Source organism: Sceloporus occidentalis, unplaced genomic scaffold (assembly GCF_023333645.1).
Source record: "Sceloporus occidentalis isolate IW3139 unplaced genomic scaffold, rSceOcc1.0.p SCAF_9, whole genome shotgun sequence".
Lineage (NCBI taxonomy): Eukaryota > Metazoa > Chordata > Lepidosauria > Squamata > Phrynosomatidae > Sceloporus > Sceloporus occidentalis.
In genome coordinates, this window is record NW_028316989.1 from 10,914,013 (window position 1) to 10,941,185 (window position 27,173).

At 48.3% G+C, this 27,173-nt stretch overlaps 1 protein-coding gene across 6 annotated transcripts in view; it reads left to right on the top strand.

Moving 5' to 3' along the window:
- The window catches only part of SIK3 (SIK family kinase 3), a 67,041-nt gene that overhangs the window by 33,852 nt on the left and 6,016 nt on the right, over nt 1–27,173 (top strand). For 5 of the 6 annotated variants that reach the window (XR_016282288.1, XM_089537593.1, XM_089537590.1 and 2 more), the window contains exons 2-19: nt 1,320–1,436; nt 4,748–4,811; nt 10,758–10,919; nt 12,535–12,659; nt 12,937–13,060; nt 15,140–15,258; nt 15,677–15,787; nt 15,891–16,040; nt 16,363–16,440; nt 16,560–16,669; nt 17,359–17,512; nt 17,866–18,021; nt 18,878–18,948; nt 21,594–21,731; nt 24,703–24,853; nt 25,171–25,296; nt 25,448–25,533; nt 26,926–27,035. Coding sequence is in view for 5 of the 6 variants with exons in the window: in XM_089537593.1 (XP_089393719.1) it covers nt 1,320–1,436; nt 4,748–4,811; nt 10,758–10,919; nt 12,535–12,659; nt 12,937–13,060; nt 15,140–15,258; nt 15,677–15,787; nt 15,891–16,040; nt 16,363–16,440; nt 16,560–16,669; nt 17,359–17,512; nt 17,866–18,021; nt 18,878–18,948; nt 21,594–21,731; nt 24,703–24,853; nt 25,171–25,296; nt 25,448–25,533; nt 26,926–27,035 (2,152 nt within the window). In the remaining variant the exon portion in view is untranslated. The remainder of the gene's footprint in view (nt 1–1,319; nt 1,437–4,747; nt 4,812–10,757; nt 10,920–12,534; nt 12,660–12,936; nt 13,061–15,139; nt 15,259–15,676; nt 15,788–15,890; nt 16,041–16,362; nt 16,441–16,559; nt 16,670–17,358; nt 17,513–17,865; nt 18,022–18,877; nt 18,949–21,593; nt 21,732–24,702; nt 24,854–25,170; nt 25,297–25,447; nt 25,534–26,925; nt 27,036–27,173) is intronic. The other variant, XM_089537592.1, reaches the window with a different exon arrangement.

A 27,173-nucleotide genomic window follows, 5' to 3' on the forward strand; every position in this document is an offset into this window, starting at 1 on the left:
GAGTCAACAGTGCGACGCGACAGCTAACAAGGCCAATGCGATTTTAGGCTGCATCAATAGAAGTATAGTGTCTAGATCAAGAGAAGTAATAGTGCCACTCTATTCTGCTTTGGTTGGACCTCACCTGGAATACTGTGTCCAGTTCTGGGCACCACAGTTAAAAAAGGATGTGGAGAAACGAGCGTGTCCAAAGGAGGGCAACTAAAATGGTGAAGGGTCTGAAAACCATGCCCTCTGAGGAACGACTCAGGGAGCTGGGGATGTTTAGCCTGGAGAAGAGACGGTTAAGAGGTGATATGATAGCCCTGTTCAAATATTTGAAGGGATGTCATATTGAGGAGGGAGCAAGCTTGTTTTCTGCAGCTCCAGAGAATAGAACGCGGAACAATGGATGCAAACTACAGGAAAAGAGATTCCACCTCAACATTAGGAGGAATTTCCTGACAGTAAAGGCTGTTCGACAGTGGAACAAACTCCCTCGGAGTGTAATGGAGTCTCCTTCCTTAGAGGTCTGCAAACAGAGGCTGGATGGCCATCTGCCAGGGATGCTTTGATTGTGATTTCCTGCATGACAGGGGGTTGGACTGGATGGCCCTTGCAGTCTATTCCAACTGTACGATTCTATGATTTTATGATTAGAATTACCCAGCTTTTCTTGGTCCACAGCCCAACATTCCTGAAAATCAAGATGGTAAACATGGGCTAGTGTGTGTGTGTGTGGTCAGAGAGATAGCTCACTCTACAAGATGGAACGAGTGGCTGAGCCACACCTCTTGAAATGGCTTCCTTTGGATGTTTTGGATTTAAAATGATGCTCTCTTGGTGAAAAGCCACTTTATTGGGACTGCCTCTGTAACACTTGTTCAGTTGAAAAAGGGTTTTGGAACTGATTTTGCAGCCTGCTCGATATCATACTTTTAGTACTCATGCAGCAAAGTGAGTTAATGTGGGACACCATAACCTTAGCATCATATTGTGGGAAGGGCCCAACCCTCTGCCATGGAGGTAGGCCTCTAACCTTTGTTGGAAAACCTCCTGTGACATTCTATGGGATGTCTTCCTGAATGTTCCCCATAGGCAGGTGGGAGGACTTCTAGTTCTACGCAGGTCACAACTTCAGTTTTTCACATCATCTTGAGTTTCAGATCTGTGGCAGACCTTTTCCATGCTAAGGACAGAATCCTGTTGATGACGTACATTCTTACAACTGTTTCTGGGGGCAGAGAAGTTTTACTTTGGGATGTTGTGTTGCTTCTAGATTCCACATAGTCATTCTGACAATGCTGTTCCTAATTGTTTGTCTTGCTGTCCTCTTTCAGGTTGCTATAAAGATCATTGATAAAACTCAGCTGGATGAAGAGAACCTCAAGAAGATATTCAGGGAAGTTCAGATTATGAAGATGCTCTGCCACCCACACATCATCCGATTGTATCAGGTAGGACAACTGTGCAATGGGGGTGCCAGGGCTTGTGCTAAAGGTCATGGGATTCTCCCGCTGGGGCCTAGGTCCACTCCTGGTGAGTCTTCATCTCATCTAAGGGCATACATGGAGCTTCTGCAAAGTGGGCTGCTTTTGCAGGGTGTGTTGCAGGGTGAGAAGCTCCTTGCCACCTCAGTGCCCAAACCATGCCAAAGTGAAGCTGCTCCCCAATACATAGCCTGGCCTCTACTCTGGCAAGACCTGCCAGTAGGCTAGTCATACTCCCTGGGCACTTTTCAGGGAGTTACGTTTTGGCATAGCAAAGGTTTCTACAGCAGTTGAGGGAAACAGACTGAAAACAGAGACCTATACATACAGTAATTAGCAATCAGGTAAATAAATAATAAATAAAACTTGTATTTATATCTCGCTTTTTGTTTCAACAATCTAAGCGGCATACAACATTAAAATAATACAATAATATATACAGTCCCCCCCCCCAAAAAAAGGAGTAAACAGTTCTAGCGATTAAAATTACAAAGACTAAAATCTAAAAACAATAGAACAATAGTGGGCAGAGGCATCACTTATATATGTCTGTGGGGGGATCTTTACGTGGCCGGGTGCTATTCTGGGAAGGCCTGCTGGAAGAGGTCCGTCTTGACAGTTTTCTTAAAGCTATCTATGTTGGTAATTTGACGAATCTCATCTGGCAGGCCATTCCATAAGGTGGGAGCGATCGCGGAAAAAGTCCTCTGGGAGGTCACAGTCAATCTCGTCTTTACAGACTGCAACAAATTCCTCCCAGAGGATCTGAGGGTACGAGGCAGATTATATGGAAGAAGGCGATTCCTTAAATAGGTTGGGCCCAGGCCATGAAGGGCTTTAAAGGTAATAACCAACACCTTGTACTGTTCCTGGAAACTAATAGGCAGCCAGTGGAATAATTTCAATATTGGTGTAATAAGGTCCCTGCTAGTTGTTCCTGTAATCAATCTGGCTGCCATATTCTGTACCAGTTGAAGTTTCCGGACTAGGCACAAGGGTAGCCGCAAGTAGAGTGCATTGTAAAAATCAAGTCTTGAGGTTACCAGTGTGTGTACTACAGTTTCAAGGTCCCCCAGGTCCAGGAAAGGGCACAGCTGGCGTATCAGCTGAAGCTGATAGCAGACGTGCTTGACCGTCACATTCACCTGATTTCTCATCTGAAGCGACGAGTCAAGAAGCACCCCCAAACTGCAAACACAGCCTTCTGTTGGAGCAACAGTTACTTTTACAGCAAATTGCCATGACCTTGTTAACACGTGTGCAATGCAACAATGTAATTATAACCAGTTATAACATATTTAACAATGCAAACACAGTATATAACTATTTACAGTTATACATTGTGTTTATACTGTTAAATATGTTATGTTCACACACAACTTAAAGGTTTATAGTTATATAACTTTGCTATAAAAGTAACTGTTTCTCCAATAGAAGGCTACCTGATTGCTAATTGCATATAGTTACATTATTTGGAGTATTCCTGTAGTGGGAATTTGTGTGTGTGTGTGTTTGTGAAACCAGAGACCACTTCTTCTGGGCCCTGATTTTGACACAGGATTCCTGGTTCCTGGAGTGCCCAGGCATGGATCCAGGTGTACCTCCCTGACCCTGTTGCTCCAGGGCCTTCTTGGTTCATAACAGCTCCTCGAAATCACCGAGGAACAAAAGAGCCGCCTTTGGCAGATTGCACTTGTCCTCTTGTGGAGGTTTATTCACAGATTCCTACACTGGCCTTAGACATCAGTTTCCAGGGGAGTTAACAATGAAAAGTCTGAAACACAATACAGTGTTTGGCTAGAGGGTTTTTTCTATCTTGCTCATAAAAGGAGCAGGTCTGGTGTGTGTGTGTTTCCAGAATGCTTTATGCTGAAACACCATAATTGATCTGAACTTTCCCTTTCGGCTCTTCCTTTCCCTCCACCAGAGGGGAGAGTGTATGACCTGCTGCTCCGCTGCCCTTTATATGTGGCAGGAGTTCTGCCACCAGCACTCTGCCACCTAAATGCATTCATCTTGTAGTGCTTCCCCCAGGACTAGCTTATATTCAGAATTACAACTGTGTTTGATGACAGGCTTGTTCTCATGACTTGAAGTAGATGGAGGGAGCAGACTTTGGAGCACTGCCTGGCTTCTAGTCCTGTGGAACAACTCCGATGGCAGCATGAATCTTATTTGCTCCATCTTGTTGCTTTGGCTGTTGTGGGTTTAGGTGGTGAGACATGGCTGACCACATATTTGAGAGACTGCAGGAAGACAGTGATGCAGTTTCTCCTCTTATGACCTGACTTGGAGACTTCCCTGCACTCTCCGGTCCTGCTCTCTTTTTCAGCTCAATGTGCCCAGCACCATGTTGTGCCTCTCTCAACTCCCCCAACCTGGATTCTCAGTGGAAGAGAATCTTTGTGTCTCTGTGGTTGTTTCCCCAAGAACTCTCCTACTGGATTTCCAGTAGCAGCAGCAAGAGTAAACCTGGAGTAAAGCAGTGGTTCTGCTAGCCCTGGCTATCTTTAATCTGCCAGTTCAACGAGAAGCCAAAGGTGTTGGCAGTAAGAAGCTTTGAGCTGGCTGTGTTCTTCCTCTGCCAGATTTCTCTCTTAAACGAAGCAGCCTCTGAAGCAAACTGCCAAGCCTCTGCTGTTGACATGGCTGACTTGTTCAGAATGTGTTCCTTGCATTTGCAAAGGGGCCTTTCTGCCTTGCTGGTGCATCTGCAGCTGCTGAATAATTTGAGCTAAGTGAGGCCAGCAGTGGAGCTTTGGAAATGCCAGAGATCAAAACATCTGACCTGGAAGCCTTTCATAAGTCCTCCTCCAACCACAGACATCTCTCTCATTAATCAGTTAAATGGCCCACTTCTCTGCACTATATAGTGAATCAAAATGGCTGACCTGTCACTGCATTTACAAGTTGTTCTTTTAAAATTTGGGAGTAAATGGCAGCAGTAGTTCAGCTTGTGGAAACACTTTTATGGCCCTATTAAAAAAGTAGTGCTGAGCAGGTGAGCAGGTTCTTTTTAGCATGGAAAATAGGCTCTTTGGAAGTTGACTCCAGCAGTTCAAACTTTGGTTCCATCTCTCTTTTTCTTGTACCCTGGTTTAAAGGTCCCAGTGGCTGTCCTCAGCCGGCCTCGCATGCTAAAACACAGCTGCTGGGTGCTTCTAATTTGTCGGAAGTAGCTCTTGCGTATCAGAGATGCAAGTCACAAAAGAGAAGCCCACAACCTCCTTTTGTCCTGGGCGGTCTCCTTATCTGCCGATTTTTTTGTCCTTGTTCAGGTTATGGAGACGGAGCGGATGATTTATCTGGTGACAGAATATGCAAGCGGAGGGGAAATATTTGGTAAGTGCCTTTATTGCCTTTCTCCTAATCAGATAATGTATTTAGTTAACTACACTCAGCATAAAATGGCTTGCCCTCTTTCTGCTTCAAGTTGGGCAATGCCCTTCAGGCCTCAGAACTTTCCGTCCATCAGAGCAGTTGGTGGCAAAGAGGACTGGCAGGCTGTAAGACACCAGCCTTGTTACCTTCCCTGAATGGAAAAGAAAATCAGGAGTCTGAGGAACCTTCCATAGTTGAAAGACCTAAACCTTTAAGATTCAACAACAGTTCTAGCAGTTTAAAATAATCCTTTTCATAGCTACTGTGCTTGAAGTCTTTGAGTTTGTTTGGTTAGCACAGGACTCACCTGGGTTGGACCCACACCACCACGGGAAATATGGAATGGGTGACCTGCAGCTGTAGCACCAGTAAAAAGTCCCCAAGACATACAGATGAATCCAGTGCATTTGTGGCTTGAAAATGCCATTTTCTGGTAGGGGGCAGAGATGGAGGAAATAAGTTGTCTCTGGGAACAGGCTGAAATTTGTGGCTCGTTGAGTTGCCAGAGATCTCAGTTAATCTCACATGTGCCTTTGGTGTCTTTTCCATACAGACTTGGACTTGCAACTTGGTTCTCGTTTTTTTGTTTGTTTGTTTGTTTCCTATCTCACTCATGTGTGAGTGCATACATACACTCAAGCCTTTGACTCAAGACAGTTGTTCTGCATTTTTCATGGAGGGCTGTCAGGGGTTAGTCACAATTGCTATAGGCAGGCGCTTTGGAGCAAGTGTTTGTTGGGAAGTGGCAGAGAGATGAGCGATCTTAGCATGCTCCAACAACAGAAAGCCATCCTTACTCTTAGACGTAGTCCTGGTGAAACAGAGGGTGAGAGCGTTTGGGGGGTGGCTCAAGCAAGGAAGCCAAGCCCCAATCACAGATTGGAAGACATGCTTTAAATGATATGGTAGGCACTGGCTGAAGAAACCCTACTGTCTCTGAAGAATCTTCTTCCAGTGTCAGCATTTTCAGGGGCAGAGCAGTTGGGAGAAGAAACATGGGACTGCCTTTCACCAAGCCCACAGTGGCTCATCTAGCTCAGTTTTATCTGTGCTTCCTGGCTGGAGAGCTGTGTCTCTCCATTAGCCAAGAGCTTTTTGAAGAGGACCTGTGTGACCTGTTGATACTTCTTCCTTTGAGGTTGGGAGGCTAGCTGTCTGGTGAAGGATACATGGTTGTGCATGGACGGACACACACACACACACACACACACACACACACACACACAGGTCAGACCTGGCACTGGGGGCAGCTTTAATGTGCTGAAGCAGACTAACATTATGTATCTCTCCAACCTTGCAGTTGTTTTTGCCTTGTAGTCAGAGAGGCTGTGTGCTCTCAAGCAAACTGCCCGTAGTCTTGGGCTTGGTCAGGTACCAAAATAACCAGGTTACGTGCAGATCAGGCAGAAACCTTCCTCTCTTTGCTTTTGGAAGAGTCTCAGGCTGCAGTCAATTGAGCTTGTTTGGAGCTGAGGGGGGTTTACAGCCAGCAGCCAAAACCACTGCATTGCCACCCCTTCCAGCAATTTTTTGCTCTTGTTTCTGACCCAGGGTTGGCCACTGCCTCTGTGCTGCTTCTACCATTCCCCAGCTGTCTACCATTGCTGCCACTGTTTTGTCCCTGAAGCCCACATTTCATGGGCCAGTGAAACCAGACCCCCTTTGGTGTTTTGTAATGAAGAATCACTAGAGAGTTCCAGAGGCAAAAGGGTGATTTGCTTCAGGAAACCAAGAGCCCCTTTTGGAAAGCATCAGTTCCTGTCATCTTTTGACAGCTTTGGCACAAGAGGAGTCTCCTGTGGCTGCTAGAAAGGGTCCTCTTGGGCAGCCCCATCATCTGGTCCCGGTCCTATCCACACCGCCTTACCCTCAGTGTCTACAGGAGACTTGTTTCTCACTGCAATCACTGGCTGGATGGCTACCCTTGTGGGGCAGCTGTGCTAATAAGTCAGTCATTTCTTTACCCTGCATCTTCTGTTAAAAAAAGGAAAATCTGCCCAACATCTGGGGAAGGGAGAGGATAGGGAGGAGGTACCCTCTCCCATTGCCAGGAATGGGGTGGCTTGCAAGCGGCAGCTGTAGGCAGGCAGGGCATCCAGTACTACCGCAAGTACTGAATGGGTCCTTCTGGGCCGCCTTGATGGGATGGCTGCAAAAGGGTCTTGTTCCTTTCCCCTCTTTCTTGCCTGGGCCAGACATGAGGCGTTAACAGCCAAGCCCACAAAGAGTTACGGAGGGTGGAGCCCATAGAGCAGCGATGGTGAACCTTTTAGAGGCCAAGTGCCCAGACTGCAACCCATAACCCACTTATTTATTGCAACTCTGGCAAACTCTGTGCTGGGGCGACGGCACATGTGAGTGCCACTTCTGGCACGTGTGCCATAGGTTCACCATCACTGCCATAGAGGTTGATGGTGTTGCTGCCATCTTGCCATTTCTTCTGACTGTCAAGGGCAACTTCAGAGGCTTCTTTTGGGGAAAGCTGTGTAAAGGCAGCAATCTGGGGATGCAGACCCCTGGATCTGAATTTGGACATGGACCTGGGAGTGCCTTGGACTCTTCCTTCAAAAAGGCCATTTCTTCAAATCAGCTGTCTTGTTTGGGCCAATTCAATCCTGCTCTCCTTTATAAACAGTATTAATTATAGAATGAAAGAGGAAAGTCTGCTGTAGCGAAATCAAAATAAAGCTGAAGTTTTCCCATCAGGTGGTGGTTTTGCCCAAGTGCCCACTAATTAAAATGCCCAGACACAATGGGTTTGCAGTAAATACTAATTACACAAAGCCATCGAAAGCCTTCTGCCTCTCCCGATAAAGGGCAGTTTATTTCCTTTGATGTGGCATTTCTAATGTATTTTGATAGGGATTTGAGCAATCCAGTTTCTTTCTCTTCCGCAATTAAATGCCATTTATTTGAAAAGCTGTTCAGTGCAGGCAGTGCCCAAGACGTCAGTCCTGTTCACACATTCCCGAAACTGAGGCCAGGTGACTTCGGTGAGGCTTCCCATGCAGAGGTGCAGAGAACTGGCTGGGCTGCAGCCACAATTCTGGTTTGGGGTGCGAGTTAACATCCCAGCAGAGCCAGGCACTCCAGTAGTGGCTTCATGAAAGCCTCAAGTATCTTCTCTTCTCTTTCCTCATGGGCCCCAAAGGACTTTGCATACTAACCAGCTCTGTAGGGATGGTGACATGCCATGTTGTTGCCCTCTGGAACAGCTTCCCTTCACCCATGGAAGGCATCACCTTGTTTCCAGTAAGACTCTTTGAGCGCCAGATCCAAGACCTGCCTGCAAACCTTTGCTCCTCAGACTCCAAGTGGTTTCTAAGCCACCTTTGCCGTTCTTGCCCTGGACATGTTTTTGTGGCAGCCAGCTCCCCCCCCCCCCCCCCCCAGTTTGTCAGTGTGAAAATGAATCTTGAACCTCACACTCCCATTTGTGGAGGGCTTTTTTTAAAAAAAGGTTGCCATTCATTACCTCCTGGTGTGGAAAGTGGGTGGGGGAAGCACAGAGAACTTGTTGTGCATGTAGAAAGTCCCCGGTTCAACCCCAAGCATCACCTGGTGCCAGAAGCAGCTGCCTGCCTGATATCCCAGAGAACTGTTGCTCATGGTTAGTGTCACCATGGACAGTGGACTAGGTAGATCCCCAAAGGCCCAGCTGTGTGAATGACCGCGTCTGACATGCCTGTGGGGTCATCAGGTGAAACTGATGGCTCAAGGCAGACTTTGTGCCACAACACATGATTGATTTGTGGGATTGATGGCCATAAGCCTTGAGCCAGGTCCCTCCTCCTGAAACATTGGGCTGCTTTAAGTCATGTCATCATCATATAAACTATTTTTACATTTTAAGCAGATGCATGCAACCACCAGACACCTGCCAGTAGGATTGTTCCTAGTGCACTGGGTCTTTGGCCATTGCTTCTTCCTGCTCAGCATTTTTGGACTTTTATGCAAGTGTGTGTGTATGTGTTTAGTGTCTGCATGCTAAAATGCAGTCCTCCCAGTCCTCCCTGTATTTCTCACTTGCTGTCTGTCCTTCCCTTACTTCTTTTCCTCCCCTCCCCCCTTTTTTTACACAATCTGTGCCAAATATCTTTAGGCTCAAATGTGAAATTTTACTGCCTAGGTAGAAATCTGGAAGAGAGGAGGCCCAACTCTCTTTTTAAAAAAAGGCTTGTAGGCCAAGCAACTGTTTTGTGTAAGATTCTGAGCAAAGACCAATTTACTGAAGAATATTTTACAAACTGTGAATTTTACCCATCTAGAGATGTAAAATTTCTGGAAATTTTGCATCAGTACATAGCTGTTAGAAAAATTTTGGGACAGTAAATATGTGAATACCTTTTCTTAAATATTTTATTCATCATTATAAAAGATAATATGCCATAATACATTTTCTCAATTTTTCAGGAAAAATAGGCTTCGGCAGGGAATAGGGGTTGGTGGGTTTTGTCTGAAACACTCCCCCCCCCCCCCAGGTCTTTGCATTTCTAGACCCATCTCTGAATATAAACTGAGTTCAGAGGTGCCCATCAGCCAAGCTGGGTGACTGGAGTTTAAAAACAACAACCAAAACTGACAGGCCTTTTGTCTCAGGGGCTGTTAGGTTAATGGCTGGCTAGTTCCTGCCACGATTTCTCTGTGATCATATGCAGAAGGTTTTCTTTTGCTGCCAAAACCAAAACCATTTTCTTACTTTATTGGGAAGGGAAGCTAGAGCCAAGAAGACCTATCAAGGTAAGCTGCCAGCTAAAGACACAAAATAGCCATGGCTTGGCTGCCATCACCGTCTTCAACTTTACTGGCTTGGGTGTTAAGTCCAGGTGACAAAGAGAACTCCAAAACCACGCCATTCTGTCACTTAATAGGAACCTCAGCCAAACTTTGCCTTCTCTTTGGAGCCTCGTTGCTTCTTAAATCTGCATCACAATATCTGCATGCACATATATGCTCATTTGGCTTGACCTGGCACAGATGATGAGAGGCAAAGGTGGGATCCTTCAGTGTATTCTGGTTCTGCTCAGGCTTCCTTGGCATTGCCCTTCTGGGACCCTTTCTATCTAACTGCACAATTGTAGATGTGAAAAAGTGACTGAATCCCAAGGTATTTAAAATAGGTTTTATCCCTCAAATTAGGACTATCAACCTTTTTAAAAAAATGCATCCTGAGACCCTTCCCTTCTTTTACATCTCTCTCTGCTCTGAGGCAAATTGACCAATTAGTAAATTGGTGGGAGACTGGCAGGTGCACATATTGCTCCCCAACCAAAGAGAAGGAAGGGCATCATGATGCCACCCTTTACCTATGCAGGACCCAGAACGCAAGAGCTTGGGCCCTGCTCCCTTGGGAGCTGTGGGTTCAACTGAGGGCTGCTAGAAATGGCAGCTGCAAGGCATTAGATCAGCATGTTTGCATAGAGAAGCATGTTCAGAGATTGCTGCATCGTTATTCTTCCCACGGAGACTCTCCAAAGTCTAAGTCTGAGTTCCTTTCGGAAATGTTCAAACTGTCTTCCATTTGGGCCAGGGTTAAACTAATTTTTGGGACTTGATACATCTCCCTCTAGCCTTTCAGGGTGTGCATTCAAACAAGAGATTGGGAAATTAATGTAGATATTGCAACCTGATCTGTGGCTGTTAGCTATTGATGCTGACCTAGGTAGAAATATCCAGACAGGAGAGGATCATTCTTATTTTCCTTTTTGTCACTGCTGTTCTGGGACTATCTAGACTGACAGGTGTGCCACTAGCTCTTGGTGCTATTTTTTTAAGGGGAGCTGATCCAGGCCAGTTCTGGGTAAGTAGTACTTGCCAAGTTCTACTGTCCTCTATAAGAACTGTGTGGTGCTCCAACAACCAACTTCCATTGTCCTCTTTCTTCCCCCTGCCTTATTATTCCCTCAGATCACTTGGTGGCCCATGGACGCATGGCTGAAAAGGAAGCACGGAAGAAGTTTAAGCAGATCGTAGCAGCTGTGCATTTCTGCCACTGTCATAACATCGTCCACAGAGATTTGAAAGCAGAGAACTTGCTTCTGGATGCAAATCTGAATATCAAAATTGCAGGTCTGTCATTCTTTACTTGGCCTTCTAATTTTCTACTTTTATTTTTACAAACTTTTTCCCTCACCAAATTTCGAGAGGTTCTTTAATCGATCAGTAACTGGTTAAAGATCAGGAAGCAGAAAATTAGGAGTAAATAGTCAGTTCTGAAGGAGTGTTAACAGTGGCAGCTCCCAAGGATCTGAACTGGGACCTGTTTGATTTGTTCATAAATGATCTGGAGTTTGGAATGAGCAGTCAGGTAGCCATGTTTGCTGGTGGAATTACGCTGTTTTAAGCAGCAGCGAAGAGCTGTCAAAGCCTCTCTCAGCTAGAGGGAATGGGCGTTAAAATAGCAGGTTTATTTAACATTAGTAAGGGTGAAGTGTTGCACATGGGGCATTAAACTGATCTGGAAAGGAATCCTGTGTTGGTGTGGGAGGACTCAGTAAAAACATTTGAACTAGCATGTGGCTATTGTGAAAAAAGAAGATTCCATGTTGGAGATCACGAGGAGAGAGAAAGAAAATGAAAATACAAATGCTGCTCCTATGATAATGCTTTTTTAAAAAATAAAATAAAATAAATTATTTTCTAAATATAAAATACAAAAACCTGTTTTGTTAATACACAATTACCATCACAAATTGTCTCATTATAATTCTACTACAATCTTATATTGTACAATCTTATATTATATATAACATATAATCTATATGTTATAATTTTTATAATGTACGATACAATATTTACACTATATCTATGTAAACTTCCACAGTTTTCTTGGCAATAAATCCTATAGCTATTTATTAAGCATTATTTGTCTTTGTTTCCCCTGAACAAAGTATCAAGATTTCCTAGGCACAATTCTTTGTTTCTACTATTATTGTTCATATTGTTTTATCATAACATCTCTTTTTCTTAATTCTCTGACTTGCTTTGTCCTTGCCATCGCTTTCTGCAAAATTCTGTTATCAGAACCATTCTTCTTCTGTCTTATCTATATCCTTATGATTTAACCACAAAGTTAACCTGTCCATTTCCTGCATATCCAATACTTTTCAATCACCAGTCATCTAACGTTGGGAGTTCTGCTTTTTTCCATAGTTGTGCTATCATTATGGTCATGTACAATAACATTCTCCATCATTTCCTTTATATATCAGTGGGAATTATATTTAACATATTAAGTAGGTATATTTCTGGTTTTAACTGAAATCTAATTCCTGTGATTTCTTGAATTGTGTTATGTATTTTCTTCCAATAAGTGTTTAGTTTAGTGCATCTCCACCACACGTGAAACCAAGATCTGATATTCTTTTGACATTTCCAGCATTTGTTTGATTTCTATGATAATGCTTTGTGCAAATCTGTGGGGCAATCACCGTTCTGGTGCCAACCCGCCAAATGGTTTGGGGAAGCAGCTGGTCTTGCCCCTTCTGATAGTGAACAGGCTGGCAGGGTGTTCTGCTGCCTCATGCCATTTGCACTCCCTTCTCTTCCTCCTGTTGCTAGCCTTCTGTGCTACAGTCCAGCATCTAAGCAGGTGCCAAAGGCCAAGAAATGGTTTAAGCCTTGATGGGAAATCATTTGCCACTGGATAGCTGCTTGAACCCATTCCTTCCTTGTCTCATTTCAGATTTTGGATTCAGTAACAAATTCACACCTGGCCAGTTGCTGAAGACCTGGTGTGGAAGCCCACCGTATGCGGCTCCTGAACTTTTTGAGGGGAAGGAGTATGATGGACCGAAGGTGGACATTTGGGTATGTGCTGAGGTTTGCTTCTGTGTTGCCAGGATTACTGTTTTCTCACAGGAGCATAGCTGTCGCTCTCTGTCCAAAAAAGACTCTCGTGATGACATATTTGCCAATGTTTAAATGTTGTTGTTAGCTTTACTTTGGTTTCATAGGAAGGGACTTCTCTAGAAATAGTGAGGGAAGTGGGGAGGGAGGGGCAAAAGTCCACCACAGGTGAAAGTTGGCTTTCTGTAACTGTGGGACTGATGGTCGACGTGAGTACCTGTGGTCTTCTTTCTCACAGAGCCTTGGCGTGGTGCTCTATGTGCTGGTCTGTGGGGCCCTGCCTTTTGATGGGAGTACACTGCAGAACCTGCGGGCAAGGGTGCTGAGTGGGAAGTTTCGCATTCCATTTTTCATGTCCACAGGTAAGGCGTCCCGTGAGGCTGCCAGCTCAGTAGGCGGGAAATACACTGTCCTCAGGCAAGCTGTCCAGAGCTGGCTAGCATCCATGGCTCCCTTTCCTGATGAAAAGCATTTGGCTGCTGGATCCCTTGGCAGCATTGAGTGCTCATGCTGGCCAGTATCCCTTGTGGATGCCCAAACAGCACAGGAGCTGGCTTTGGCTGCCTTAGGCTGGCATGCTCTTCTGATAAAGAATGGAAGTGATGCCGCTATCTCTTCTATATGCAAAAAGGAAAGCTTTCTCTTTTCTCTGTCCAGAGTAGAGCATGTAGCCCTAGTGAATTTCTGGGAGAAAAAGAAGCAGCTGTAGCTGGTGGGTAAAAATACCAGGCCAGTCCCTGACACATTGGGAAAACATTGCCCCTCACCTCCATTGGGTGGAAGCCCTGCTTTTATACTTCCCATCCTGCCTTGCCCCCTCTTGTGGTAGTAAGAAGGCTCATGACTCCTGCCTCTCTTTATAAGGGGGAGGCTGTAGGAGGATCATCTGTGATCTCTGACAGTGCTAAAGGTTGTTTGGTCTTCCAGTGAGGCATTTCTCTTCTCCTGAGGCTCAGAAGGAGGTTGCTTCCCCTGGCAGGCCAAGCAGCTGCCCTTCCTTCTGCCCCAGTAAACCACTCATGACACCTGTCCCAAACAGCTACTGGCAGAGGCGGTCACCCAGGAGAGGCCTGTTTATGGAGGATGGGTTCCTGTCCTCTGCTTTGGATAGTGGCTCTTAATGCTCTCTGGTTGGGACAGGCAACCTTGAGCAGTTTTGTACATCTAGGGGAAAAGCCCAAGCAGCCTGGTCACAGTGAGTGGGGAAACTGTTAGGAACAGGTTGGAGAAGCCTCCCTTGGACCCACTAGCTCAGACTGTGGAAAGCAAAGCAAAGCTCTCCCAGTAATCCTCCCATCCATCTTTGCTGTGATCAGGGGGTTGCCTTCTCGCTGGAGGAAAATTAATTTTCAGCCCACTGCAGAACGGCGTAGGCGTAACTGCCAGTTTCCTGTGGACATTATTAATCAGAACTCATTGTGACTTAATGGTTGGTGATGCAGTGCAAGGCTGTTACCAGTCAAGGAATAAGATAGAGCTTCACAACCCTGTTTGGCAGCTATGGGGAGGGAGAGCCGTCACTGCTTCAGGCACCAAGATGGCAACAAGCAGACACTGTGAGTGCCCCCAAAAGCAGAGTCTAGGTGAGGCTGAGGTGTTGGGCGTGGGAGTGATGGGATGTGTGGGGTTTGCCTACCTTCTCAGCCAGTTTCACACATCAGTAACCCTGAGCAAAGCTGTAAATAGACAGGGCAACCTTCTGAGCCAGCACACAGTTGAACCTTGCAAAACAGGAGGGAGCGAACGGGCTGTCTCTCCTGTTTTTATGACTGGAGGCCTGCAGATGTACCAGGCTACCTTGCTTCCTGGTCCTGATCCAATCACAGTCTTGCCTGGTGTGCCACCAGAGCCATTCCAAATCCACCTGGACAAGTAGTAGCAGATGTAGCACAAGCCTGGCTTTATAAGTTTCCAAGAAGCAAGAGTTCAATTGCTTCCCAGCGAGCAGCTCCTTTGTGGCCTAAAAGAGTGAAAGAAATGATAGTGAGTGGAAGAGGCAAGGTAGAGCCAACCATTTCAAGGGGAAACAAAATTAGCGATCTCGGAAGGATGCAAGCCTGAGTCAAGCTTGAGCCCTTTTGCTTTTTGGCTTCCTCGAGTTCTTCTGGCAATGGGCCCTGCCTGACTGTTAGCTGGTAGCTTTCTCTGAGTCCCTGGCAGAAGCCAGTCATGGCTGGTAGGCCTGATGACACTTGGGGTTTGGACCAAATGCCTCATGGCCACATTGAGGTGGAGCATTCTTGAGTTGGACTGGATGCAGCCACAGGGAGTAGGAGGTGGCAGAGGGTTTCCTGAGATACACACGTACCTTGTGAGTGTCCAGAACTGAACATCTGCCCTCCCTACTGCTGAAATGTCCTGTGGCTGGAGGTGAGTGTGACTGGCAGCCACAGCCTGGCTCCTCCGTTTCCTCAGTGTACCCTCTGGCTCCTGTCTTTCAGAGTGCGAGCACTTGATCCGCCACATGTTGGTGCTGGAGCCAAGCAGGCGGCTCTCCATGGAGCAGATCTGCAAGCACAAGTGGATGAAGCTTGGGGAGGTGGATACTGAGTTTGACACGGTAAGTAAGTTGGCAGAATGGGTGGTGTGTGTGTGTGTGTGCGTGTGGAGTGTGTGCATGCACCTTCCACATTTTGTGGCAAGTGGGGGAAGGGGAAGCTTTGCCTCCCCTTCCCCCACTCCAGTGTTACACCATAAGGAGTACAATTTTAATGTCATCAGTTTTGTAAATCTCTTGTACATGCTTGATATGAAATATAATGTCTAAGCTTGAGGAAGCGGTTGAGGGAAGAGAGGAAGGACAGGCAAGTAGGGTGAAGTAGTGGACTTGAGCCTGTGTCAAAACTTGCTGGGTGCAGAAATGTGAAGGTGGCATCCCTGGCTGATTCATGGTCAGCAAACCCCAAACCACCTTTCTCCTCCTTGCTTTTCCTCCTTGTGGGCAAGTAACCACTACTGAGATGTCTTGTGCTTTCTAGCTAATAGCTGAGTGCCAGCACCTGAAGATCGAGCGGCAGATGGAGCCCGTGAATGAAGACGTGCTGCTGGCCATGGCAGAGATGGGTCTGGATAAGGAGCACACCCTGCAGGTATCTCTGGGAGTGCTGGGCATTTGGGGAGAAAGGGGCCGACCTGCCTTGGGCCTTGGAAAGAGAAAGGTGATCTCTTCCTTGCTCTCCCCTGCTCTCTCAGTCATTAAGGACAGAGGCATACGATCACTACAGTGCCATCTACAGCCTACTCTGTGACCGCCAGAAGAGGCATAAGAATCTGCGCATTTGCACTCAGCCTGGCCTGCCAAGGACCATGACCTTCCCAGCAGTCACAGCTGCCAACATCCAGGTCTGTTTTGTGCAAGAGACCGGCCACTTGTGCCATGTAGGCATGACCTCTCAGAAGGGAAGAGAAGTCATTCCTTCTGTACAGTTGGGAATGATTGCTGGCAGGTTGGTCAGCCCTGGGATGAGAGCCTTCTCTCAACATCCCTGGTAGAGCCTCCTGTGAATCGTGGCAAGGAGAGTAGGGCAGAATCCTGGTGCGTTTGTGTGTGTCTGCTGCAGCAAGAGTATTTGGGCAGTCCTTGCTGTTGCTGGCAGCTGAGCTGGAGGAATGGTCCTTGAGATTCCTGCGGGTTTCAGTGTTTGGCTTAATGTCCCCCCTGCAGGCAGAGCAAGGAGGCAACACAGTGAGCATCAGTGTTCCCCAAGTGCAGCTCATCAACCCGGAGAACCAAATTGTGGAGGTCAGTGTCCCTTTCCTCCTTGATTCCTGCCCTTGGGACCTGCCCTTGTTGTGTCCCTAAAGGCCTCTCAGCTTTCCTTCTCACAAACATTCGTGGGTGTGTGTGTGTCCTTGTTCCAGACGGATGGAACCATGAACCTGGATTCAGATGAAGGGGAAGAGCCATCTCCTGAAGCCCTGGTCCGCTATCTCTCCATGAGGAGGCACACAGTGGGAGTGGCTGATCCTCGGTAAGTCTGCTTTGCTAGCCGTGTGGTTAATAATTTAACTGTATTTAGTTAAGGTAAGGGGATGGATTTTTAGTTGTGTATTTGTTATGTAATTGTTTATGTAATTGTCTATGCATTTTTGTAAACCGCCTTCATCTGTTGGAAAGGCGGTATATAAATAAAATTTATTATTATTATTGTTATTGTTATTATCATCATCTGATAATGTGGTCACCCTGTCCAGGTGATCCAGGGGTGACTCATGGGTGTGGGTTTTCTCCATTATTGTAGCCCTCTGGCAGGTAAACACAATCCCTTTCTCAAGTCAGTAGCTTTGTGGATTCCTGGCCCTACTTTGGGGATGATCCTTTACAGTTATACCTCAGTTAAGGAGACTGATGTGTTCCTGGGCATTGTTTTAATGGAATATTTGGATCAGAGGGAGAAATAACAGGGAAAGAGCAGGGGTAGATTTACACAACAAGGAGCAGTTTCAGGAAACTTTTCATTCAGAATTAACAATATGCATATGTGAAACAAAATGACCAGGCCACTGTTAGCCCAGGAAACTGTTAGAGAAGAAGGTGGGTGTGCAGACTGTCCTCACACTTGCAGTCCTCAGAGTTGAGAACTGCACCTGTCGGCACTACCTGGGTAAAGCAGTGGCATTGCCCAGCCCTTTCTGTGAGTGGCGGTGTTTGTCTTTGCAGCACTGAGGTGATGGAAGATCTTCAGAAGCTACTGCCAGGCTTCCCTCGTGTTGCACCACAGGCCCCCTTCCTGCAGGTGGCACCAAACATGAACATGGCAGCCAACATGCTGCCCATGCATCACCTCCAGCCGATGGGCCAGTTGGAGTACAAGGTATGGCAAAGGACCGGTGAGGCCCTCCATGCAGGAGACAGGGATGATAGCTTCAGCCAGGGAGCCTTGGATATTGGTTTATTTTTTCCTTTGAGGGTCCATTGGCCTGCTTGGTGGACGATCCTGAGTAACACTGAGACCACCTGATGAGCACAGTTATTGAGTATGGAGAGCCAGAGTCTTTGCTGACTTTGCTGCCAAGCCATAGGACTAGTACCTCCCCCCCCCCCCCGCCATGCCAGCACATGCTCTGAAGGGATGGTGGCACACTCGTGCCCTTTGGGCCCTGCCCTCACTCCTGGCTTTGCAGTGCATAGTTGGGATCTGGCAGAGACGAGAGTATTTCCTTGCAGGAGCAGTCATTGTTGCAGCCCCCGACTCTGCAGTTGTTGAATGGAATGGGACCCCTTGGACGGAGGGCATCAGATGGAGGAGCCAACATCCAGTTGCATGCCCAGCAGCTCTTGAAGCGTCCCCGGGGCCCTTCTCCACTCGTTACCATGACACCAGTAAGTAGCAAAAGGAAGGACTAGTGCACAAGTTTGATTTTTTTAGCTCCATCGCCTGAGTCTCCTTTTTTGTGTGTCTTAATCTTTTAGGAGGTAAGCCTAAGGATGGTCCGGGTCTCTCTTGTGATAGAAGTGTGTGTTGGATGAGCTGGTGTTTCCTGGGCACCTCTCAAGCCAGGGTCTAATTTCCCCATTGCTCTTCTTTTAAAGGCTTGGTTATCTTTTCTTCTGGAGCTTTTCTGGGAAGTTAGGCTGTGCCAATCTGCTTGTTGAGGCTTGGGCAGTCCTGCCAAGCATATCTGTTGTTGTGGAAGTGATGAGCTGCACTTTCCATGACTTGGGGAGAGGATATTGAGAGGAGGAATGGTCTAAAGGAATTGCTCCAGAATCCCATAAAACAGCTTTTGGGGAGTGTGCAGGGCACTGCCACTACCAGAAGTTGTAAAAAAATTCAAAAACATTTACCCCCAAAACAATGCCTTCTAGGGGGCATGGGGTATTTCCACCACATTGGGGAGGGGCTGGTCTAATTTAGTCACTGCTGGAGGAGCCAATTTTGAAACAGTTACTTCCACTCACTTCCTATTGATAAAAAAAAAATTTACTATGCCTAAAATGGCCCAGGAAAGCCCCAAAATGTAGTGAAAATGGCCTCTATGCCTTCTAGAAATTACTTGATTAAAAATAGTATTGTTATTTATTTTTTTTGCAAAGGTGGGTGCTATGGGAGGGTAGTGGCTCTCCATGATCTCTGGAGGTCCAGTATAGCCCCTGGCCTTCCACAGTTGCCTACACCTGGTGTAAGGGGAAAGGACCCTTTCTGTCAAACCCAGCTCTGCCCTTCTGCTTCCTCCAGGCAGTGCCCGCCGTGACCCCTGTGGATGAGGAGAGTTCAGACGGAGAGCCAGACCAGGAGGCTGTGCAGAGGTAATGCTCCTGCCCCTGTTCCCCTTCCTGTCGTCGGAGGATCCCTTCTCTTGTCTGGCAGCTACCCTAACAATAACAGGCATCTGTTTGGCTTGTGGTTTCTGCTTCACTCTGCTTCTCTGAGAGCTGGTTTTCCATATGGACTCTGCTACAACTCTGAGCTGCTCCTGCTCCTTTTCTTGGTCTTCCTACTAACCTCTTTCTGGTGATTGGATGGGTAGGTAGAACTTCCACTAGCATCCAGGGCTCAGCTGTAAGTATATGTCTCAAAACCAAGATGCCCACAGGTTGGCTTCTGGCTGTATCTGTGCTCTCTGGCAGGTCCTAGAGCATCCAACTGCAAGGCTAGCGGGATCTGGCCTTGGCTGCGCTGCCCTTCCCTTCATCCAGCCTGCTCTTTTGGGAGCTTGTGGCCTAGGGGAAGACTTGCAGGCTGCCCCAACCACAGCTTTTGCCAAGTATTGGGGAGACCAGGCTTTTTCATTTCCTGGCAACTGGCCTTGCTAGTAAAGATGTCTGGGTTTGCCTGAAGCAAACACTTCCTTGTGGAGGTGCCTTGTTAGTTCTTCCCCTGCAGAGAAGGAGGCAGGCAGAGAAAGCAAAAGGAGATGCAAAGACTTGGAATGCCTTTAGGTGAGTGAGGTAGCTGGGCCTCTTGCAGTAATAGAGAAGTCCTTTGAACCCCTAATCACTGGCTCTTAATACCCCATCTTCTGGGAGCCTGTAGAACCCTAGAGGGGGCTGCCTTCTGCTGGGAAGAGGGGATATCCCACTCCCTTGACATGTCAGATCTCCACACTGCTGGCTCTCCCCTCTTCCCAAGGAGGGTGCTCTGTTTCCTCCACTTGTCCTCTCCTCTGCACTGGATGTTCCCTTGTGCTACCAGTTGCTGAAAGAGTCAACATTGTGTCTGCAGGGTGGGTGGGTTGATGCAAATATTGACCTTCCAGGAACACCATTTGAGCACCATTCCACTTCCCAGAACACAGGACTGACCCCTGGCTGGTCTCTCTCCGGTGGTCCTCCCACACCCAGGCTTGCTGGAGATTCCGAGCCCTGAAATCCAGCCTGTGCCTGCAGCAAAGTTGCTGATGGCCAGATCCACCCCAGAAGGCATGAAAGGAGGCAGCCTTGGCCACCAGCAGGTTACAAGCCCTTCAGGAAATGGCTCAAGTTCTACCTGGCCAGTCTATGCAACCTGGTCCCTGCCATCACTTCACCTCTGTGCTGTACTGGGCCCCAAAAGACCTTGGAGGACTGCCCTTCCCATCTGCATTCCCTTGTGAAAAATAACTTTAAAATTACTTCCAGTGCCCCCTCCCTTTTGCCCTAGTTGTCTCAGGCACAGAAGCAGTCTTTTTTACATCAGGATTGTTTGACCCCAGGGCGCACTTGCACCCCACACTTTGCCCACTCCTTCCCCAGATAGAGCCTTGCCTGATCTGGCCCACAGTGCAAAGCAGCAGGAGAGATCCCCTTTCCTTGGGAGATGGGGATCTTTCCTGGTTGCTCATTTGGCCCTTCTGGCTGATTGTTACTGAAACCCAGCAGCTGGATTTATCTCCCTCTTTTCTTCCCGACTGGGGCCCAAGGCAGCTTGCAATGTAAGTTAAAATAAAAAAGCAATAAGCAATTTAATTTAAAACAGTAGGAAAAGAGATTAAAATATCATAGTCATGATGGTAAAAATGGGGCACAGCCCAGTTTAAAAGACTTCCTGCAGGGGCCAGTTAATAGTTCAAGGCCTCGGCAAATGAGGAGATCCTTGCCGGTGGAAAGAGAGCATAGACGGCAGGTACCCAAGTCTGTCGTGTGAGGGAATTCCATAGCATGTAGGCAGCCACCAAAAAGGCCACGTCTCCATTGTCTTCACCAGCTGTATATGTGATGGTGGTGGGCCTCAGAGAAAGCCCTCCACTGGGGATCATAAAATTCAGGCAGGCATGTTTTGGAAGACATGACCTTTCAGATAGGCTGGGCCTAAGCTTTTGGAAGGTGTGACCTGAGATGTCCAGGTTTTAGTGGAAGTACACAGGAATGGAGCCTAGGTGGTGCTCTTGGCAGCCCAGCTGAGACTAGGCACCATTAGCTGGGTGGGGTGGGCAATGCCAGAGTCCTTGCACCTCATTTCTTCCAAAAGCAACTCAGGGGTTTTCCTCTTCTGGGAAATGCCCCCAAGTGTTGAGGAGAAGGGATTGCCCTTCTGCCTGAGTACCTGTGAGACCCACTTCTGATATCTGTTAGTTGTCCTGCTCAGGTCATTCTGCTTCAGTTCCTGGAAGAGGCCTCCAAACTGTAAGGGCTACTCAGAGCCAGAGTCCAGGCCGCCCCCTCCCTTTCGCTTCCCTTCTCCTGCTGCAGCCCTGCGGGTGGGCCTGCTCTTAACCTCCCCCTTGCTTTGCTTGAAATCTCTGTAGGCTGGTGTTTCTGCTTTCTCTAGAGTTGCCCCCCAGCCCCAAAGAGCCAATCGTTCTCTCACGTTCCCCCCACCCGCACCCAGCCCCAATCCTATTAAGCATTTCTTGTGAGAGAGCGGCCCAGTGGGGTGCCTCCCCACCCTGCCACTGCCCACCTTGCTCCTTCTCTGGCGCTCCCGCCAGGCACGTGCCTCTCCCTCTCATGAAATGTGCTCCTGCTTGTTGCAGATACTTGGCCAATAGGTCAAAAAGGCACACCTTGGCAATGACCAACCCCACCGCGGAAATCCCGCCCGACTTGCAGAGGCAGCTAGGACAGCAGCCCTTCCGCTCCCGGGCATCACACCTGGCACCCGATCAGCACCGGTGAGTAGTGGCACCGGCCACTCGGAAGAGTGCTGCCCTTCAGGGAAAGCTGACTAGGGCGGCCAAAGGCCATCCGAATCCCCTGGAGAGAGAGTCAGAGAGAGAGAGAGAGAGAGAAAGGCTAGTGAAGGAACAAGTCATTGCTTGGCCACCGGAAATCCTTCCTACAGGGCCTCTCCTGCCATTAGCCCCCAGGGGTCCTCCCTTCAGCTGGAGACACCTAGGCAGGGCAAGGAAAGTGGGGAGCCTTTCAGGAAGGGATGTCCCAGTTGGCCCTCTTGGGAGAGCAACTACCCCAAGCTCTCTCTGACCCCTGCCATGCCTTGGAGGTGAATCTAAGCAGAGGGTGGCCCTGAATGAGCATGAGGGTGTCAGGGACCTAGGGGCACCTGATTTGATTCTCCTCCTTGCCAGAAGATCCATGATCCGGTACCTAGTGGTTAGGACAGTTCCTTCTGGTGGGCAGAGTTCGACCTCTTCCACAGTGAGAAAATACCCCTGGAATGCCCCCTGGAGAGACCTGCGGAGGAGGAACCTCTGGACCTTATTTGTGTCAACAGCTGTCATGGGACTTCCACCAGTGCAGGATGTGCTTGCCTGCAGTGCTTCCTTGCTGAAATCCCTTGGTGGGGGAAGGGGAAAGGAGAAACAGTGGTTGTGACAGAGAAGGACGCTGTGGCAGGAGCACAGGAGTGACCTTTGCCTGTTGCAAAACAAGCTCTCAGGAAGCTGGGACAGAGAGAGGCTGAGCTGCTCTTGGAAGCCTGGCCACCGATAAAGTTGCTTGAAGCCCTCTCTCCCCCTAATCTCAGATCAGACATTAGTCTTGTGCACAGACAGACCCTGTCGAGATTGCCTTCCTCAACTAGCCTTTCATTCACACACTCCCTCCTGAGCCATTTCTGCCTCTGTCCTCAGGTAGCTGCTGAGCTGGATGGAGACGTCACCAGCCTGAGCAGCTGAACTCTGAGCCAGCAGAAGTCATGCAGGTGCCACGCTGGAACCTGAGCAGGCAGAGATAAGGGGTGCTGGCCCTAAATAACTTTGGGTTAACTGGCTTCGACGCAGGAATGGGAGCCTGTGTGGCATCAGGCTGAACAAACTGGGGGCTAAGGATAGGGGGCACTGCCTCTTCTCTACCCCTTCCTTGTAGTTGAGAAGGCCAGGAAGCACCATATTTTCAGGTGCTGCTGGGGAACAATGGAGCACCTTTTCTTTCTTGGAGCTGCCCTGGCATTTGCCTCCCACTGACTTCAGGGCCTGGGTTGAGCTCATATGTTTTCGTGCTGGGATGTTAACCAGCTTTCCTTTCCTCAGTTTCTAAGGCTCTGCCGCTCTAGACACACACATGGATATGATGTTACTGGGAGATGGTCGCTTCATGTGGAGGTCAGCTAAGCCCCTTCGGGTGTTGGTTGCCCTACATGTCAGAACGAGGGCCCCTCACCTTCGCCTGGCAAAGGGGCAGTGAGGCTGGGGTGGGGAGGCTTTGTGCCTTATCGCAGACCTCAGCAAAGCCACCATGCCTTGTGTCTGGGACAGCCCTGAGCACCAGGCAGCCAACTGTTTGCGTGGAATGGCTCTTCCGCTGTTCGGAATGGCATCGCAGACAGCAACTGCCTGGATGTTACTTTAGGGGGCAGAAGGACTCTCATAGGCAGCTGAAAGAGATACTTGGCACTGGTGTTGAAGCAGCTGAGAGACACAGGGATGGGCAGGAAGGGCAGGGGGCTATGGTCTGTCGCAGAGGGGCCCATGTTATTAAGCCATGCATCATGCTCTCTGCCCTGTCCTATGTTGGCATTGGGAGGGAGGCATACTCTATACAGTCTCAGGGGCACTCTGTTGTTTTGCCAGTTCTGCAGCCAAAGCCACCCTGGGGGCCCTTGCTCAGTATTCAGCAAGATTGGCCTGGGAGTCCAAAAGCATGCCAAATGGCCCTGCATCAAACCCCTCTCCCCGTCCCTGGTTTCTTTAGTCCTTGGTGGCTGTGATGTGGTTAGAGCCTGGGCCAGATGTTCTGAGCAGGAAGAAGTGTGCCCCACAGCCAGGTCCTCTGTTTTCCTGCTGAGTTGTGGAATTGGGGCCACTCTGTATCTTCTGGTGGGGCTTTTCTTTCTCTTGTGCCCCAAGTAGTTGGCTGTGTATCATGGGAGGGGGGCACTAGAGCAAGGGGAAGAGTGGGGGTCCTGAAATTGCTTGAGAGCCCAGGTCTGAAGAGCTGGCTTCGGTGCTGAAGAAGTCAGAGGAGCCTGCTTTGGCCTGGCCTCAGATTCTACAGCTTATACCTCTTCTCCTGAGATGACTGGAAAGTGAGCTGTGCCTCATGTTAGTTTGTCATGTTGTTGGTTTATGACTTCCCATTAGCCGGGCCACTGGGCTTTGCAGTCCAACAACAGCTGGAGGACTATGCTTTGCCCACCCCATGGCCTAGTAACTTCTTCCTCCTCCTCATTTTTACCCAGATGCTACTGCTTCTGGGCTCAGGGCTGGCATGCTACCAGTCTTGTCCATCAGAATGTGCCCCTGGTGCTGAGGAATTCGACATTCTCTTTATTTCTTTGGATGGGAAACCTCCCCAGTTCCCCATTCCTGCCTGTGTTGGCTCCTTGTATGTGCCAAAGAGGGAAGAAGAGTGCCGAGCCAGCTCCCTTTTTCAGTCCTGGAGTGACTCATATTGGTTCCTCTCAGATGCTGCAGGGCCAGCGAGAGGTTAATGCCAAGGGCCCTGGAAGCTAGTGTTCCCTCTGACCTGAGAACGGGGGTTTGGTCAATGGATTCAAGAGATGTTGAAGCAAAGATGCCAGTTACTGCTTCCAGAGTTGTGCTTCAGAGCAAGGTGTTTGTGCACACAGAACAAATGGGCAAGCTGGGCCTGTGGAAAAGTGGCTGCTTCCCTGGCCTGCTTTTGGGGAGCCCAGGTTACAGGGAGCAAGGATTCCACCCTCTGTGTGTCTGTGCCTGTGTACAGCTATGTCTACAAGGACTCCAATACTCTGCACCTTCCCACGGAGCGTTTCTCCCCAGTTCGCCGTTTCTCTGATGGGGCTGCCAGCATCCAGGCGTTCAAGGCCCAGTTGGAGAAGATGGGCAACCACAGCAGCATTAAGCAGCTCCAGCAGGTAAGGTGTTTGGTTTGACTAGGAGCTAAACCCAGGGCTGCTGCCTGGGAAAGTGGGTAGCCCCTCCATGGGAGTGGGAGCAGTCCTCCACAATCAGGGAATGATACTAGTTGAGGCTGTAATCCTGCAGTCGACCAGCTTTGTTAGAGAGTAGCTCCAGGAGGTCCAGGCTTTGTTGAGTTCTCTTTGCAACTCTTACCGTTTTCCAAAGTTTTAATAAATAAGTAAAGAAAGAAAGAAATACAAAAATATTTTTGGCAAAAAAGATTCTGCTGAAGAGGAGAAGCAGCAGAACCTCACTTGATGGTTTGTTTCAGGAGTGTGAACAGCTCCAGAAGATGTACGGGGGCCACATGGATGAGCGGACCCTGGAGAAGACACAACAGCAGCACATCTTGTACCAGCAGGAGCAGCATCACCAGATCCTTCAGCAGCAGATCCAGGTACTGGGGCGCCCAAGGTGGGCTCTCGTACGGGTCTTCTAGTACCTCTGGGATCTGAGCAGCATCCTTTATGTGATGGAGGTCCCACCAGATTCAATCTGCAGTGGCTGCCACTATGGATAACCAAGAGGTCCCTCTCTTCCTCACACAGGACTGTGTCTGCCCTCCTCAGCCCTCTCCACCCCTCCAAGCTCCAGGGGAAAACCAGCCTGCTCTGCTTACCCACCAGCTCCAGAGGTAATGTTTTTTATTTATTTATTTTATTTTATTTTTATCCCGCCTTTCTCCCAAAATGGGACCCAAGGCGGTGTACATATATAAACATAAGTTAAAATTGTACAATTAAAATCATAAAAATATAAAAATTACAAGTATAAACTTTTTAAAAACATACAGAGTTAAAATTAAAAAGTCCAAGTCCAACCATCTCCCAATAAAACCAATCCTGCCAGATCTCAAAAGGCCTGTTTAAACAAAAATGTCTTTGCCTGCCTACGAAAGGCCAGCAGTGAGGGGGCCAGCCTGGTCTCCCATGGAAGGGAGTTCCACAGGGAAGGAGCAGCCATTGAGAGGCTCTCTCTCGGGTCCTCACCAGGCAAGCCTGGGATGGTGGTGGGACCGAGAGAAAGCCTTCTCCGGAAGATCTTAGGGCTCTAGGTGGTTCATATGGGGAGATATGGTCTTTCAAATAAGGTAAGTGGGAGATGCTGGCTGTGCCCTCATGTCCTGGAGGCCTTGAGCTTTCTCCCTGCTAGCAACACCTTTTTATTTAAGGAAGCAGTTGGGTTTGCTTAGTGCCTCTCACTTCTGGGCCTTCATTTGTACAGGAAGGCTATAAGGGGGGAATCATCTGTAGGAAGGGATGCCTTCTCCTGAGCCAAGTCCTTACCAGTCTGTGTGTCTATTTCTTCCTGTCCCCCTAATCTGACATGTCACACAGACTTTGTCGAGGCATTTGCACATCCTCGTGTGGTTGCTTGCAGCCTCTGCTAGCCCACACATGGTGCAGTACAACTTAGGTTCTTCTGTGCCATAACATCTCACCCTCCAGACTGGCAAGTTTCAAGATGATACATGGTGCAAAGGAAGGACATGAGGGTTCCCCTGGCTCTTCTCACAACAAAGCCTATGGTTATACCGTGAAACATAGGGGTGAAGCATTCAGGATAGTGGGGAAGAAGCTCTAGTTCACACCCCACAAAGTTAAAACAGTATTTTTTTTTTCTACAGGAGACATTGTGATGGCCATAATCAATGTGGAAGATTTTTGAAAGGGTGTTAGACAAGCTGATGAGGGCCAGGGCCAACCATGGTCACTAGCCATCCTGGACACTTATTTCCTCCAGTATTGAAGGCAGTGGCCTTCTCAGTACTGGAGGCTGGGGAAGAAAAGGAAGAGGTGCCTTTGTGTGCCTGTCTTACTTGCGGGCTTCTATCAGGGCCTTGGTTTGACTGCTGGAAGGAGAGAACATGGGACAAGTTAGACCTGGCTTGGTCTCATTCCATGCAGCTACTCTCAAGTTTTTATGAACTAAAAGTAGAGCCTTCCAGATTTCCGTTCACTCTGCATCAGTGATGCCTCCCAAGGGCCAACATTTTCAAAAAGATGCTCACTGTGTGTCTGTGCAGGTTACGGATACAGCCATCCAGTCCACCTCCAAACCATCCCAGCAACCATCTCTTCAGGCAGGCAGACAGCAGCCCCCCTCCCACCAGCGGCAGTGTGCACCAGAGCCATGGTAAGCATATCAGTCAGTGAATGGGACTCTTGGCTATCCCCCTCCCTGATTTAAACCACAATTGCTCCTCATTCTTCTGGGTGCTGGAGGAGGAGCCACTCAGGGGGCTTTCTACCCTTCCCACTGATGGTCACCTTT